The sequence below is a fragment of the Ailuropoda melanoleuca genome, chromosome 4 (genome assembly GCF_002007445.2).
Source record: "Ailuropoda melanoleuca isolate Jingjing chromosome 4, ASM200744v2, whole genome shotgun sequence".
Lineage (NCBI taxonomy): Eukaryota > Metazoa > Chordata > Mammalia > Carnivora > Ursidae > Ailuropoda > Ailuropoda melanoleuca.
The window spans coordinates 30,854,799-30,872,675 of NC_048221.1; the positions used below are offsets into that span (position 1 = coordinate 30,854,799).

General features: G+C 42.9%; 1 protein-coding gene across 9 annotated transcripts in view; it reads right to left on the reverse strand.

The window, feature by feature from the left end:
* Positions 1-17,877, reverse strand: part of PRICKLE2 (prickle planar cell polarity protein 2) — a 314,648-nt gene that overhangs the window by 70,251 nt on the left and 226,520 nt on the right. For all 9 annotated transcript variants that reach the window (XM_034658590.1, XM_034658595.1, XM_034658596.1 and 6 more), the window contains one exon: positions 15,516-15,699. In XM_034658590.1, coding sequence (XP_034514481.1) covers positions 15,516-15,699 — 184 coding nt within the window. The remainder of the gene's footprint in view (positions 1-15,515; positions 15,700-17,877) is intronic.

Here is a 17,877-nt window from a genome sequence, read left to right on the forward strand (position 1 = left end):
ACGACTGCTCCAATTCCTAACAGTACATTTTAAAATTTTATTAGTTTATTAGTTTATATATTTATTTTGTGGTAAAATACATATAATATAAAACTTACCGTTTTAACCATTTTAAAGTGGCATTAAGTACATTGTTGGGCAGACATCACCACCATCCATCTCTAGAACTTTCTCATCTTTCTAAACTAAAATTCCATAGCTATTAAATACTAACTCCCCAATTCCTGCTTCCCCACCCTTGCACAACCATCATTCTCTTTTCTGTCTCTATGAACTTGACTACTTGAGAGTAATTTTTATTACATGTTGGGACCAAATGTTCTTCTCCAGTAACACTTCTCTGAAATCCGGTGAAAATCAGTGGGGGGAAAAATGAGTCAGACAATATATACAGGCTTATGTTTAAGTCATTTTATAAGCAACTTTCCTTCTGTTTTTAATAATACAATTAAAGATTCCAGAGGAGACACTGGTCCCAGCCATCAGTATCTGTAACAAATGAGAGGATGTGAAACTCAGCCGTTCACAGAGAAGACCAATGAGATAAATCGCCACTGGTAACTGGGCAAGTTATTTCTTCTGACTTTTCAGCCTCAGGGCGATAACTTAACATTTCACAGATCACAGAATTTCCATTATATAGCAATATATATTGCTCACTCAAGATAGTCTCCTTATTATTTTAGAAGTGGCATGAGAAGAATCAAAAGTGTTGGCCACTAATTGCGAGAAAAGAGAATTCAGTATCAACTAGGCTCAGACCCACATAGGTGGTTCCAGCAGGCACTCTAGCATCTTGACATTCCTGACGATCTAGTGTAAAACAATGTTCATCCACATGTTGTAACCACAATCTCATGCTAAAAACAGTAGATATTGTTATGTGCTTAGCCAACAACAGTGTCCAGTTGTAGTAGTACCCTGTAGTCTTGGTCTTCTGTCATAATTACAATATTTTCCCTTGTTGCCTATAGCAATCTTTACTCTTGTTTTAGTTTACTCTACATTCCTCTAAAATCTTTTTGGAAATCAGCAGAAAATGGATGAAAAGAAAAGCAAAACCTTAATTTTACTATATATTTTTTAGAAAGCAGACCTATAAAAATGGGGAGTTTCCAAGTCCTTATCTATGTTAAGAAAGGGGAATAAAGATGTAAAAAAGACATGAAATGATCTCAAAATCGTTAGTACTGATACAATTTTGATTTTAAATTGTTTTCTTACACTTGAGCAAATATGAACTCAAGTGAGGTGGCTGGAAAGCATACTGATATGCAGGCTTTTTAAGATGGGAGGGAAAACTCTTTCACAAGTAATCTAAGACATGGTACTAAAAGGACATCACAGAAGTACCCTGTCATAGTTAGGAGGAGGATGGAAACATTGATACCTGTTTAAAATGAATGACATGTGAACACCCTGAGGTTGAAGGGAGCTCAGGGTACGTGAAGAGTGGCAAGGGGTCCAGCATGGCTGGATGTTAGGAAATGGTGAGCCACCCCTACAAAAAGAGGAACATATTCCACAGCTTTCCAAAAATAAAGGAAAATGAAGGAAACTATTAAAAAATAGAAGTCAAGAAAATAGAAAAAAGTAAAGGAAGAAAGATGACAAACACAAAACAACAAAAAATGGTAGTAATAATTATCTGAGTTACCATACCATAACAAATGTAAATATATTATATCCATCAATTAAAAGATAGATTATCAGTTTGGATTAAAAAGAAAAACACATTATCCATCATATGCTTTACTCAAAAAAACCCATAAGAAAAGGTTGAAATAAAGGAATGAAGAAGCACAGTCTTGCAATTATTCACCAAAAGGAAGCTAATGTGCAATGTTAACACTATACAAACCAGGATTTGAATCAATATAATTAGTAGTGATGAAAAGGGATGGTACAATTGAGTAACGGTTAACTGATCCTTGGTCATTTCAAAATTGTTAGTGATACAATTTGTTGATCACTTTGTAATAGCCACTGGTTCACTTTTTATGTTTCAGGAAAATATTATTAATGCAGCATTCATAAGCTTTTTAAAAGCTATAAAAATGATTTTCATTTTAAAATAAATCAAATGCAAAAAACACTAAAAAGGGATGCTACAAAATAATAAAAGGAATCATCTAGAAAAATATAGTGTAACTATAAACTTGTAGGCACCCAAAATATAGCCTCAAAACATATAAAGCAAAAACAGAAATACAAGGATAAACAAACCCATAAATACAATGAGGCATTTTAAGATGCCGTTCTCAGCCACTGAAAGATCAAAAAGGCAAAAAATTATGAAGGCAATAGAGGATATTATATCAATAGTAATTATTGCTCACTAATGCTATCATGTTTTTTTCTAATAACTTGGAAACATTACCTTCTTTATTCTTACTTTATATTGGGAGGAAAGATTTAATATCCTTATTTTCTAAATGAGAAATGGAAGCTATACAGTGCTAAGAAACTTGGTCAAGATCACTTAGAAATACTACTGTCTGAAACTGAATTTTCTGATTCATAACTTTTTCTGGACTTGAATGCCCCCTTTTTCTATCTGTCTGATCTACCATCCTTAAGTACTTTCCCTGATGTTGTACGGGGAAGAGTGGTCAAATAGATCAAATTCTGGCTCTATGTGACAACATGCAAATCGTATGCTTTGTCTCAGATTGTGTTCTTAAGCATCAAATGCACGGTTTAGGTTCAATAATTCCTGTGGTCTCATTTCTATCGTTCTTGTATCTGCCCACGCTCTCCCCCCATTCTCTGGACTACCACTTCAGACTTAGATCTCAGTTTTGTTATCGCAGATAGGCCTTTCCAAGAAAGTGTTTTCGCACCAATTGGACTTTCCAACCGGTAAGTCTATCTAACACTAGGAACCATTACAACCTCGTTTCACAAATGAGGAAAAATGACTTCACCAAGGTAGAGTAACTTGCTCCAATCATAAATACAGACAGAGAGTGGCAGACGTGGATCGGGTTCCTGGTGTGTCTGACACCACACTAAGGGCTTTTAATCCCTATGCTTGGGAAGGACTACCCACAGACGTGATTTTAGCAGAGCTGTTTCTTATGTAATAGTCACCATCCAGATGAATACTTGATTATCCACATAGCAATGGGGTTCAGGAGAAGATGGACGCTTCAAAATCATGCACAAGCTCAATGTCAAATTTATCCACACTGATCTGAACCTCTCCCTCCAACATGAAAAGAGGTGCCAAGTGCTTAGCAAAATTGGTTGGTTGGTATTTCAGCACCTTCCCCTGCCTACCTCTCTGTCCAAGGCTCTTATGTTTGCAATGATTTGTTCAATGTGAAAGAGGAAGGAGAAAATAGAAAGGGACACGAAGTATTCACGATCTTGACCATCAAAACTGGAAGGAAAACAGTCCCCCCTTTCTACTACTAATTACTCAATGCCACCGAGGACAGGAATACCACTTTCTCTAATATTCTTTGGCAAGGGTCAGACAATAGATTTCCCAAAACCTCAGGATTGCAGGGAAATAAGAAATAAAGTCATCAATAAGCTAGGCTAGTTAATGTTTACAGTCCCTTCTATGTTGCTGCTAGACTTTTTGGTACCTTTATGGAAATTACACAGATAACCTCCCACCTACAAATTAGAAAAAGCCCCCAATCTCTTAAGAAACACAGCAAGGTAAGATGCAAGGTGCCTTATGCTAAATAAAAGGTACTCCTTTTGGGAATCATCAGAGCATAGGTGACTATTAGCCCCCAATCACCCCCTTGGCTGGGAGCCTTTGTGCAGTGCACAAACTGTACAACTGTATGCAGTGGCCCTGATCCCCTCTCAAGTGAGAGCTCATGAATTTATCCATTTGGTGCAGGAAATTCAGGTTCAGAAATTGCCTAAGTAATTAGTTTCTTTTAGCAAGATCTGATCACTGAGTTTTAATCAGCCAGAGCAATAACAATTGCCACCACTATTTACTGAGGGCCAACTACATATTAAGCACTGTCCTAGAGAATTTGCAGAGATGATGAAATGAGCCAGTCTGTGGAACTGATTTTTCAGTGCCCTCCATCTGGATGTTGATGAGTTCTGTCCCCAATCTCCTTTTTATTGTGCATAATTAATACTAAACAAATTCCTTCTGACAGCACTTGGCCAAAAGGCCCCATTAAATCCTGAGGCAACCACAGAACCCTAGGCAGAACCCACTATTGGTATGAGAACATGTTTTCCTTCCTTTCTGCTAAAGATCAAGTTCATTCATTCAGTCACTAGATTGAAGTAACTGAAATACAATAAACTGCACATAATCAAAGTATATAACTTGATAAATTTTGACATATATATATCACCATAAAACCATCAGCATAATCAAGATAGAGAAAAAAAACGCTATTACCCTCAAAAGGTTCCTCTTCCTTTTTGCCATTCCTCCTTCCCACTCTCCCCGCCCCTCCTATCCCCAAGTAACCACTGATCTGCTTTCTGTCACTATAGATTAAATTTTCTAGAGTGTTATATAAATGGAATCATACAGTATGTAATTTTTTGGTCTGGCTTCTTTCACTCAGAATAATGATTTTTTGATTCCTTCATGTTGTTGCCCGTCTCAAGAGTCCATTCCTTTTTATTTCAGAATATTCTACTCTACAGGTCCGACACACTTTGTTTATCTACTCATCCATTGATGGACATGGGGTTTATTTCCGATTTCCCACTATTAAAAAGAAAGCCCCACGTTTAAGGTATTGTCTCATTTAATCCTTACAACCATGCTATCGTCAGATAATGATGTTCTCATTTTTCACATGATCAGAAAGCTCATGAAGGCGGATGAACTTGGTCAATGTCTGGGAGCAACACGGCTAGGATTTGAACACAGAGCGAGCGAGTGTCCAAGCTCATGCTCTGGAACACTGTGAGCTGAGAGGAATAGGGACTTCAAAGACAGAAGGCACGGGAGAGCAGCACAGGGCCTCAAGTCTGCGAGTGGGTCTTCCACAAAGAGGGTTGTCTCCATCTGCCTGTGAATGAGTCTGTGTCATGCAAAGCAAAATCTCAAGACAGGGGCTGCGAAGCACCTGTTTTATACTGGACTCGGGGAACAGCCACACCGGAATCCCACCTGGACTAAGGGTTTGCAGGTAACGATGACTTAATAACAGTCGAATAAATGGCTGAGTGCAAAGTGAATGAATGAGTGTACAGAGAAACAGATGGATAGGTGGAGAAGATTAGTTATTAATCGACTTGATAGTAGACTCACCCAACCATCCTATGAAATTACTCAAAATAGCTCATGAGTCATAAGGCAGAGATCAACCTGAGAGTAAATCAACTGTCACAGCAGCTCACAGTGTAGGCCGCTCAGTCCACAGAAAGGGCGGGCAGCTGCGTACTCAGGCAGGAAGTCCACGGCCTGAGGCCTGCTTGCCATCCTGAGCATCCCGGAAAGCATCTACTATAAAGGCGGGGGCCATCCATCTTGAAAGCTAGAAACCTCCATGGCAGCTCTCCCTTCCTGCGTTTGCAGATGAATCTTGGTTTCTCTAGGCGTCACACTCTGCACACAAGCCTTGACAAGGCCCTGTTCGGGGAACCTGGCCACAAGGCCACTGATGTAATCCAGCAGAGGCCCTGAAGCCTGAACCCAGCTTCTAGTCCCATCTCTGACAGCTCCGTTGAAAATAAGTTCATTAACAGGCAGTTTTATTGAAGAGTGCACACAGGCATATTTCCCATTGCCATGTGATGATGTCAGAGCATTTCTGGAGCCAAGATCAACAGGGCATCCATCATTCATGTGACTGGTTTCCTGAGATTGTTGTGGGGCCTCCTTCTACCTTCCTTCCCCACTCACCTCTCACAGTGCACCGACAGCCCTGGGATGAGTGACAGGGAAGGTGAACACAGGAGAGGCTGCTTAAAAAATGTAATCCAATCCAGTTGGGGAGCCATGCGTCTCACTGCAGCCATGAAATTCCATTTTGAGCTCAGCGTGTAGTGATGGAATAATGAAATGAAGGTGGTAGTGCAAATGGCTGTTGAGTCTAATGATGGTGTTTGTGGGGTTTTTAGAGGCGTGATTTGATTGTACGTTCCCTTCTTAAGAACCAGAACCCTCAGCAGGCCTAGAGAGATGAACCATTTTGTCATTCTTCTCTCCCTTCCCCCAGATCTGCAACCTCTGTCCCTCTTGGCGTAAACAGCTTCACACATTAAAAAGAACAAACTGTCAATAGCCTGAAAGTGAATGGCAAAGCTGGTTTCTGGCACTGTGGACCCAGCCCAGGGTGAGTCACAGCTGTAAAACTCATGCTTCTACAATAACAGGGACCAGAGCATTTTCTGAGTGAGTGGGCCAAGGAGAGGGCTGAGGAACAGGACCAGTGAAAGGACTATGAAAGCATCCTGAATTCTCCTTTAACAAACAACCTTCTATTCAGGCCATATTCAGGAGACGTCAGCCAGGGGCAGGATGCCGAAGGAAGGGGGCAGCTTCTGGGGTTCATCCCTGTTATGACCCACAGCCAACTCTGCTGCAGTGTCTTGAAGACCCCAATAATGACCGTGGTGATGACAGCAGCTACCATTCGATGAGGACCACCTAGGGGTCAGCATCTCCCAGGCTCTTTGGAGACAAATTCCGTTAGTCCTCACAGCTACTTCACACCTGGGCGTGAGCCTCCTCATTCAGAGACGAATGAGTGAAGCTCAGGGCAGCCCAGGTCACAACGCTAATGGCTGGGAGAGCCATATATTTCTAACATTGGTTTTTCCATTACCCTAGAGCAGCAGTTTTCAAACTTGGACACGTATCAGAAACACATGAAGTCTCTGTCCAAAAAGAATGTTGGGCCCACCTTCAAAGGAACAGAGCCTGGAAATCTGCATTTTTCAGTAAGTTCCCAGNCTAATGGCTGGGAGAGCCATATATTTCTAACATTGGTTTTTCCATTACCCTAGAGCAGCAGTTTTCAAACTTTGACACGTATCAGAAACACATGAAGTCTCTGTCCAAAAAGAATGTTGGGCCCACCTTCAAAGGAACAGTGGCAAAGTACCTCATGCTGCTGGTAGGGGACCCATACTTTGAAAACCATTGGCCTTGGCTGACAAAATGTGGGTAATCTAACCGTCATTCTACAGAACAACTCAGCTCAAATGTCATTTCCTTGGAGAGGCTTTCCCTGGCCACCCCATCTAAAGTAGCTTCTCTAAATCAGGGACCAGCAAACTACGGCCTTTGGGTCAAATCAGGCCCACTGACTATTTTTGTAAATAAAGTTTTATTGTCACCTGGCCATGCCCGTTCATCTACATACTGTCTATGACTGCCTTCCCACTACAACACTGGTATTTGGGACAGAGGTTATATGTCCTCCAAAGCCTAAAATATTTACTACATGGCTCTTCACAGAAAAAGTATGTCTGCTCTGGCTCTAAATCATATCTCCCATTTTTATTGCTTTTCCAACAGACATCATTTCCTGCACATATCTTGTTCACTTGTACAGACAAACTGCTAATTTGTCTGTAGCCTCTCCTACGATGTCAGCTCTAGAAGGGCAAGGAGACTTGTTTGCTCATGCCTGTCCCTCAGTGCCCAGCACAGAGCTGGCACCCCAGAATATCTGCTGAATGAATGAGCATCACGGTTGAGTGCCTGGGTCCATGACGCTGCACAGGCAGGAGGGCCAGTGCTGGAGGAAGAGGGGATATGGTTCTCACTGTGTGGGCTGTCAGCCAGGATGAGAGAGTGAGGAGAGCCAGAGAGAAACAGGGATTGTTGATGGGGGAAAATCAGCCTTTGAAGTTTCCTGCTTTCTGCCGTAGATGGGGAAACAGGAGGTGGAGAAAAGAGGAATCCCTTAGTCACCAGGATCAACCTGAGATTAGGGGAAACTTCCCTCCCCTGAGAATGAAAGAGCCTTGTGTGACACATGCTGCCGGCTCTTCCAACACATGCCACATCGGCGTCCTTGGCTGTGATATCCTGGGTGGATCGCCGCAGAAGAAAGAGGGGTGGAGAGGGAAGAGCCCAAACTGGCAGTGGAGTGGAGAAGACAGCCAGGGTGAGCCGTGACTCCGCCCCTTCCTATCTGTGGCAACCTGGTCGAGTTTCCGATCCTCTCTGAATGGCAAGGGATTCACGGGAAGAGGGAGGGATTTTGTACAAGGATGAAATGCTATTGTTTATTCAGGTAACATCTGTTTATCGGATGTGTAATATGTATCAGACGTCCTTTTAGGTACCAAGCACACTCTGTGAACAAGACAATATGTGACTCCCTCTGACAGGCTGACATTTAAGAAGGTAGGGCATCAGACAAAACGCACAGACAGAAACCTACAGGGAGTATCCGTATGAGGGGCTCTCTGTTGCCTTGTCCTCACCTTCAGGCAGAAACATCGAGGTAATGGGTATGAGNGTGAGGTCTCCTTCGATTTCCCGGGGCTAAAAAGACAGTGGGGTTTTCCAGGCTTCACATCCATGGATGCCTCGGCCAGAGCTGGACACTGCATGGGCTCCATACATCTCTCCCCAGAGCACTGGCCAACCCCTGCCCAAATTCTTCATGCAAATGCAAAGTTGATACTGATTTCATTTCACTTCTGAGCTTCACACAAATGGGTCCTGTAACATCTGCAACAAGCCAGATCTTTGCATGGCCACCTTCTGTATGTCCTTCAGCAGCATTTCAAATACCACCTCCCCAGAGAGGCTGTCCCTGACCAATCGGTCTAGATTAGCTGGTCCCTCCAACACTCTGGCCAACCTCCATTGTCACAGAAGCTGCTGTATTTTCTTTGTGGCATGGATTAGATGGGACAGCGCTTGTAAAGCACCCAGGATCATGTCTGATGCTGGAAGAGTTCCCTAAATGTTTACTCACCGTTATTAACATTATTGTTCTTTTTCATGTATCGCCATCTTGAATGATCTTGAACATCTATTTGTTTTCTAATTTATGTCTCTAACACCCACCCCCTTACAAATACAATCTAGTAGAAACCTTACCTTGTTTACTGTTTTAGCCTCAGTGTCTAGAATAGTGCCGAAGCATAGTAGATACACACGTGTGTCTCCCAAGTAAGTGAATGAATGCATGAAGAAAAGCCCCATTGCTATTCCCTCTTCCCCCAAATCTCCAGCGTTCTCTCTGATTCACTCGGTACACTCTTAGGGGGAACGCAATTCCGTGGAACACTGCCAAGAAGCCCACCCATTAGAGACAGGTGCTAAAGAGGCTCTAAGTGGCCAAGAGAGGCCAGAGCCAGGAGTGATACCTGCCGCTGACCCGCTGATCCCTGGGGAGCAGTTTGTGGGATATTCTTCTTTGTGGGAAGGCCCTCTTTGCACTCTGAGCAGCCCACAGAAAATGCCCCAGGGACTCACTCCTCACTCCTCCCGGCCCTGGTGGCTGTGAAGTGGCAGGAGCCCTCAGGCACTGAGGGAGGTGGGTGGCCAAGCTCAGCCCAGAAACCTGCCTGGGTTGCGAGAGAATTCAGTCAGGTGGCTCCGCATGGGCCGTCCAAGCTGCTCCGGCTCAGTGGAACCGGAAGTGCGTTAGAAAGATGTGGCACCTTTGCAATGCACACAGCAGACAACCTGGGCAACAGAAGGGCCTCTGGACTGGCAGAATTCAAAATGACTTCACTGCAAGCCTCTGAGAAGGCCAAGAAGGAACCCAGGACTCCCGTTCAGCCCATGCTTCACTCACCTCCTCCACGCCCACCTAACCTTCCTCTGTCCTGGTTGGCCCTACGTTCCTTTCACCCTCTTCCTGCCCACTCGGGACAGTGGTCATCAGTGTCACTATAGCTTCACAGAAGGGCAGGGAGGTGACAACCACTTTACGGAGCACCTTCCGTGTGCACACATCCCCTCATTTGGGGCCCAGGGCAGCGTCTGTGGCCTACAGCTCTGAGAGGACCAGTTCCCAGGTCAGGTTGGCTGAGATAGTCTCTGTTAATCAGCTGTGTGACCAGGGGCATGTTTTTTGAATTTCTCTGAGCCTTGCTTTATTCACCTCTGAAACGAGACAGGAAGAATTTCCAAATAAGGCTGCTTTGAGAATGGAAAAGGAATCCTGCGAGCAAAGTGAAAAGCCGGGGGGCATGTGACAAGTGTTAATGATTTTCTCCACTGTCATCATCATCATGACGATGAGAAAACTGCACATCTTTGCTGAGGTCAGGAAGGGATAGAGCAGCGGCCAGACCTGCCTGACGGCAGAGGCGAGGTTGGTTCCTCCCCCTGGACCATGCTGCTTCCTCCTCACGCCGTGGCTCCCAAGAGGTTCTGCGCATTTGGATGGGGACACAAATGCTCCCCTGCCAGGCCCTTGGCTCCCACCCCCAGCTCTAGCCTGCAGTCTTGGAGCCAGCAGCGCTGCTGTAGGCATGTGCCAGGGCACGGTCCTCGGGACATGCCGCTTGTCTCCTGCCCCTTGTCGGGTGCCCTGAGGTGCTCGAGATGGTTGGGGAATCTGCTTCAAACACGTGCCTTTGAGAGAAGCACAAGGAGGAGGAAAAATCGACACTGAATCATCCTTTATGCAGAAAAAACATTTTGAAGACTTTTCTCTTTCCATGTGGTGCAATCCTGAGCCTGTCTGCTTCTGCTTGAGGTCCTCTGCCTGCCTCGTAACAACCATTACTTGGGTGGCTGCCAGGGGTCAGGCTCTGTGCGAGGGGCTGGGGGATTCTTGAAGAGTACAGCAGACAAGATGGCTGCCCTCTTGGATCTTAGAGCAAAGTGGAGGAGATACATATCCAACAGGTAATTACACCAGTAAGTATCTAATTATGTTTGAAAAGTCTTAATAAGGAAAGTAGCAGGGATTGCTACAAAGCATATACCTGGGGACCTAATCTTGTACTGGGAGTAGGAGGTGGTCACAGAAGCTCCTTGAGGAAACACATCTCATCTGATACCTGATGGATGAGCAACCATCACTGAATTAAAAGCCAAACCAAGAATTGTATGTGCCTCCAAGAGAAATCGTTCTAGACTTTCACAGGGCTCAGAACCAACTAATTCCCCCTCTCCTGTAGAGAGTCCTGGAAAGCCAAACACTGGACAGTTGCTCCTGATTTCTTCTTCCTTCCTGTGAGGGGTTGATGTGCAAGTTGAGACTTCCAGACAAGTAACTGAATTGCCACTCTTTATGCACAAAACCAGAGTTAAGGACAAGGTAGTATTACTAACGTTTGGAGACCAAGGATTGGGGCATTCATACTCGAGAACCCTCTACAGATACTCAGCGCATCCAAAACACTGATGGAAAGAAATTCACTCAGAAGATGCAATCTGATGGTCTCTTCGGGTTTGCACGGAGCAATGAGAATTAATAGAAAAAACACATCCATATGTACCCAATGAAGACGATCCACCCAGAAGACTCACCAGTTATACCCTTTCTGGACAGCAGTTTGTCACAATAAATCAAAAGCCTCAGAAAGGTTTACAAGAGACCACCCCACCTCTAAGAATTGTTGTGAAGGAGGAACAGGCAAATGTACAAGACGGATGGCCGCTGCCCCCTTATTTAATGCAGAGGAAAGCTGCCAATAAGGCACACGGTCAAAAATAAACCTTCAGCTCAGGGGTGCTCAATGGAGCTACTCGTGGCATTCGGGAGGGATGGCTTTTTCTTTGTGCAGAATCATCTGGTAATCTTCAGGATGTCAAGCATCTCAAGCCTCTACCCATTTTAATGCTTGCGGAACTGTTTTGACACTAACTACCTCCTTCTAAACATACATTTCCAAATGCTCCCTAGTGGTGGGTGGGACGACTCCAGGTAAGCAACCACCAGTGAGGACCAGACAACCATTCCAGAGGATAATCTGGATCTAAAAACACAGATACCAAAACCTGTTCACAATACATGAAGGGGAACAAAGATCAGGGTAAGCGGACGGCATCATTGCATTTTTGTCCGAAACAAAACGGAAAGTTCTCCTATTATAAAGATGCTTGCTGCACATATACAATAAAGGTTGCAAAACAATACTTCTTGATTGGGGAAATTATGGGTGATTGTGATCCATACTTCCTTAGGTGTCTCATATTTTTTTTTCTTTCTCTGTTTTTTTCAATGAGCCAGTTTTCCCTACACAAAAGGAGAAAGCGATTTCTGTTTTGGAGAACAGAAGTGAGGCACCCACCACTGCCTGCTCCTCACACCCCTCCCATCCCTCCTTTGACATTAGGCACAGCGGGGTCTGTTCGCAGAGCACTGGCCTCTGTTCAAGCAGCAAGGGATCACCATGTTTTCACTCTGCCAAATACCTGACCTTGTTACAAGGGAGAAGCTATGGAACTGGTCCTAGAACATGGTAGGCACTTGAACAAATTTCTGCTGATGTGAGTCAGCCTTTTATGTCTTGACTGGGCCAGAATTTTGCTGACAGATCCTTTAGGTTTTAACATCACTTCGATTCAGTGGTTCTCAATGGGGGTGCCCAGCCCATCCCTCCGGGTCACTGGGCACTCCCTGGAGACAGGTGTGGTCACCCCAAGGTCTGGGGGAGCAGGTGGTGTGTGCTACTGGGATCTAGTGGGTAGAAGCCAAAGAAGTTGCTTATCATCCTTCCCTGCACAGGACAGCCCCGACAGCAAAGAATTATCCAGCCCAGAATTCCAAGTGTTCAGGTACAGAAACGTTCCTCACCACTTGCCTTTCTTGAGGCTTGTTAAATACCCTCCAAATTCTTCCTGAAGTATCATCTACTGTAAATTGACCACTAGAACGTCTCTAGAAGACAGGGCACGTATTATTAACTGATTTGAAGACAAATTTGAGCTTGAAAGAAGACTACAGACGGTCAGTCAGGGCAGCTCAGGGACCGGAGGGCTCTCTGGATGATATGACACACCTTGTTTGAGGTGAACAGAGGGGAAGGATTGGAGCAACCTCACTGATGACTTTTCAGTCCGGTCATTAAAAATCACGACATAAACGCTCTTCCTTTCTGGTATCATCTATTATATTTATCACTTTTCGCCCTGCTTTAGGAAGGCTGGGTTTTGCAGCTAGTAGCTTTTTATGAAATTAAATACCCCTATTCAAAAACACCTCCCTCAATGGGAGGTGACTTCCGTGTGCATTATTTTTAATTGAAGGCATTTCTCAGAAGAAATAGAATAATAAAGAGTATCACCTGAAGGTATATTACCAACCCCATGATCAGGGAGTCAAATGAAAGGTTTCTAACAGAAATGAAAGCACATGACTCTCAACCCTAACTGGTCTTTGGTATTTCGCCTGTAGCACAAAGCACGAAACTTCCACTGCAATTTCTCTTGATAGAAAAATGAATTTTCTTAAATCGGACACAACTCGATGATATTAAACCTCAGCATTTTTAGTGAAAAGCATTCAGGGTCTCAAATTTGTCTAATCTTAGAACATTCTACACAGCTTTCAAAAAACCTTTAAACATAGAAATAGTTCCATAAGTAATAGATTTTAAAAGATCTTCTAATTTTAAAATTGGAATTCCATTTCTCTCATGCAGCATGATCCCTTCAAACACCTTTAAATACAGACTCCCATTTTATTAGGCAAACATACAGCCCTTCAAACAGCTTGAAGAGAGTGTCTTTCTGGAGAACTGCCCTTCCTAACCATCTGTGTCACATAGGTTTGAAGAAATTCAGGGAATAGAGAAAACCTTCAAAAGAATAGCAGAATTATAAGAGATGGGAATATCCATTCATTGGACATAATTCAAACCACTTGTTTGATAGAATTGTTTTCTGTAAAACAAATTTTAAAAAAATTGTTTTATGTTTCCCAAAAAAGTTCATTTTGGATGAGTCAAGAGGCCTCCAAAAATACTATCAACAGCACTCACTTTCGGAATTAGTGACCTGAGCCAAAGCCCCAGCTTCTGCAATTGTCTGTTCTCTTGGGCCAACAGAAAATTTTCTCTGCGTCTGAAAAATCATAGGATGGTGTTTCATGGTCTTAGAGAAGAGTCTACCTAAGCAGGGAACCCCAAATAACCTAACTTTAGAATTTCAGGGCCCAATTTAGCAGAAAGCAAGGTGAACAAAAGAAAGATGGGTCTCTTAGAAGCTGCTGGAAATGAGGTTAGCAAGAAAATGAAACAAGCTCACAGATGTATCTAGGTGTGAAAACTCCCTGCTCAAACACTGGCAGGAGAACGGTAATGTCAAACAAAGATATTCAGTCACCCACCACCTCGTTTGAGTGTTCAGACAAACTCAATCAAATACTCTCATTCTTCTGAAGCTAACTCTTTAATAATACAATCTTCACTGAAACAGACGGAAATAAAGATATAACCTTAACCTGCAAACCGAGAGAAAATGTTCTTATTTCTTCCTGCTGCTATCTCAAATCCTCATGGAGATTATTTTCTGTGAATGTTTCTGTTCTAAAACAATTTTTTCCTCCTAAGAATGAGAACAGAGATCACGACAATGACGTGCCTGCAGGGCTTAGGAAGGTCTTCTTCAAGACATAAATACGAACTTTCATATAACTCCTAATTTTTAAGGATTAGTCACTAATTCAAATTTTAAATAATACTTTGCTAGCTAAACAAATCCTACCTGTGTGCCTGATTTCAGGTGCTAATTTGCAACCTCAAATATTGGAAGAAGAAAATGAGAAACGGCTAATCAAAGAGATGTTATTAGAGGTCTGCTCTCGAGTTGTTTGCAAATTCTTGGGTCTTCTCTAATCATAAAGAATTTTTTTCTAGAAGCATTATCACACCAAAAGTCCCTGACTTTAAAATTTCAGGGTATTTTAAGCTTCCAAGCATTCTGTCAGACATAGGGAAGATCACTAGAGACAGCCATTTTCTGTGTCAGAAGGCAAAACTAGGGTGTACCTCTCAGAGATGATGAGAGTGTCCAGCTTAAAGAAGGGGCTTCTAAACCAACATGAGGCTGGTGGAGGAGAAAACTCCAGGTACAGAAATGCAATGCAGAGGCTGTACATCACTGAGAAAAATGCAGTGAAACAGAAAGAAACCAAGTTCATCTGAGCGAGCCAACAATATTTGCAGCCTGTAGGTAGTGCCAAATATTTCAGGAAATGCCAATGTCTTTCTTTGTAAAGCAGGGCCAAACTTAGTATTTAAACACAGCATATATCACTGGGAAAAATAAGACAAACCCTTATGTCTTTGCTCTCCTTTAACAAAGAATCTTAAAGATTCATGGCCAATGTACAGTTCCCTTCCCCCTTTCAAAAATCAAGTTTCCCTCTCCAATGTTTCAAAGCCAATGTTTCTGAGAAGCTTCTAGTCAATCTTCTGTTGGCAGTTAACAATGGCAGTCCAGAATGAATTAGCAATGGCCCACGCAGGGTGCGGTTTCATTGCTCTTCCTCGGTGCCCACCGGTGCCCCAGACGTTGTCAACCCGTGGGGCCCCAACCACAACTCTGAATCAGCAAAGTGAACTCTTCCTTCTGAACTGGAGTGAGGAAGGATGGGCAGCACCCAAACCACAGCCGCCCTCCTCATCAAGAATGGTACCTGCTCAGGCTTCAGCCCCGGTGGGATCCAGGCGTACTCCTCCAAGGCACAGCCCGAGTCGTCGTCTGACGTGGAGTTCCTCTGGAAGTCAAACATGAGTTTGCTGACAGTCTTCTCCATCTCTAGCGGCATCACTGTCACCATGTGCTCCTCCTGAGGGCACTTGCAGTGCAGACAGATCTTCCTGCAAGCAGCAAAGGCGGGAGGTGAGAAGGCAGGCAAAAGAAGCCATTTTTCAACTGGCTGCAGTCATCAGCCCTTGGTTCCCAAACCATAAACACATTCCTTGGCAGCTACCTTTTGGCAAGAGTACCTAATGTGGCGCCCCACAGCACACCTGTCTTCTTGGAAGGTGTGGTGCTGCACGCGTGGAAAAGTCACGAGAGGTCAGAGGCCACCAGGTGAGCCTCATGAGAACGTTCGAACATGGACTCCAACCAATTCTTCTAAATCAATATCCCAACAGCAATGTCAAAAGATCTTTTACTAGATAGAGCACTGGATATGGACCATGACTGCGATTTTCTCGACTGTAATAGTAATTAAATGGACAAAATACATATGCTGACCAGAAATATTACCAATGGATTTAACAAACACTGACAACATAACATTTTCATAAAAGCTTCCTAGAAGCTTAGGAAATGAAAGTGGTTTTAAAGAGAACTGCAGGTGAGATTTTCTTTAAGCAAAAGAGCAAGAATATGTTTTCTCACTAAACAAATCCAGCCCCAAGATCTCATGGGAAAGACATTTCCACCTCTACTAAATGTCTCCATAGGTTTGAAATTCTAATCAGAAACCCAAATCTTTCCTACCTTGGTTTTTTTTTTTTTAATATACGGTACATGAGGATCATGCATGTGAATTATTTCAAAAGGTAGCAGCCAAAGATAAAATCTCTCCCCAAAGTTGAACATTTCTCTTTTAAGGTTACCATCTGTTCGCTTTTCCATGGCTACAAAAATGATGAAGCAGTAAAAAGGTTGATGTCAGCAGCACAAAAGCATTTCTAGCTTCTACCAATAAAAAAGAGAAGAAAAAGAAATCAAGGAGGAAAATTTTTAGCAAATGAGCTGTTCTATGTGGTACTCAGGTCTTTATAATTAGTTTCAATGGCACCTTATCCAGGCAATGAGAGGGCCCAGAATCCTAATCCCCACATGTGCCTAATTTTTTTGACAACAGATTTGTTAAGATAGAATTCCCGTACCATAAAGGGCACCATTTTAGAGTGTACAAATCACTGGCTTTTAGTGCATTCACACAGTTGTGAAACCATCACCACTATTTGATGCTAGAATATTTTAATCACCCCAAAAGAAACCCAGGGCACATCAGCAGTGACTTTCCACATTCTCCTCCCCAGGCCCTGACAACCACTTATCTATTTTCTGTCTCTATGGCTTTGCCTGTTCTAAACTCCATATGTATGGAACCATACAATACATAGCTTTTTTTTTTTTTAAGATTTTATTTATTTATGTGACAGAGAGACAGCCAGCGAGAGAGGGAACATAGCAGGGGAGTGGGAGAGGAAGAAGCAGGCTCCCAGCGGAGAAGCCCGATGTGGGACTCGATCCCGAAACGCCGGGATCACGCCCTGAGCTGAAGGCAGACGATTAACGACCGCGCTACCCAGTAACCCCCAATACATAGTTTTTTGAAACTGGCTTCTTTTATACAGTAGGATTTTTTCAAGATTAATCCATGTTGTAGCATGTGACAAACCTTCCTTCCCTTTTATTGCATTTTAATATTCCAGAGTATGCATAAGTTACATTTCGTCCATCCATTCATCAGGCGGACATTTGGATTGTTTCCACTATGATTACTTTTGTGAAGACTATTGCTCTAAATATTTATATACAAGTATTTTTGTGTGAACATAAGTTTTCAATTCTCTTGGCTATATACCCAGGAGTAAAATTGCTAGGTGACATGGTAACTATATGTTTAACATTTTGAGGAACTGTCAAACAGTTTTTCAGAAATAGCTGCACCATTTTACATTCCCACCATTAATGAATGAGTGTTTTATTTTCTCTACGTCCTTGCCAAACTTTTTAATATCTTTCCATTGTTTCCATCCTAGTGGGTATGGAGTGGTATCTTATTGTGGTTTTGATTTGTACTTCTTTAATAGCTAATGGTATTGGGCATCTTTTTACATGATTATATATCCTCATTGGAGAAATGTCTGTTTGAACTCTTAGTCCACTTTTAAGATTGTTATTTGTCTTTTTATTGTTGAATTATAAGCATTCTTTATATATATTTCTGAATGCAAGTCCTTTATCAGAAATAGAATTTGTAAAAATATTCTCCCATTCTGTGGGTTGTCTCTAGTTTGTTTTTTTTT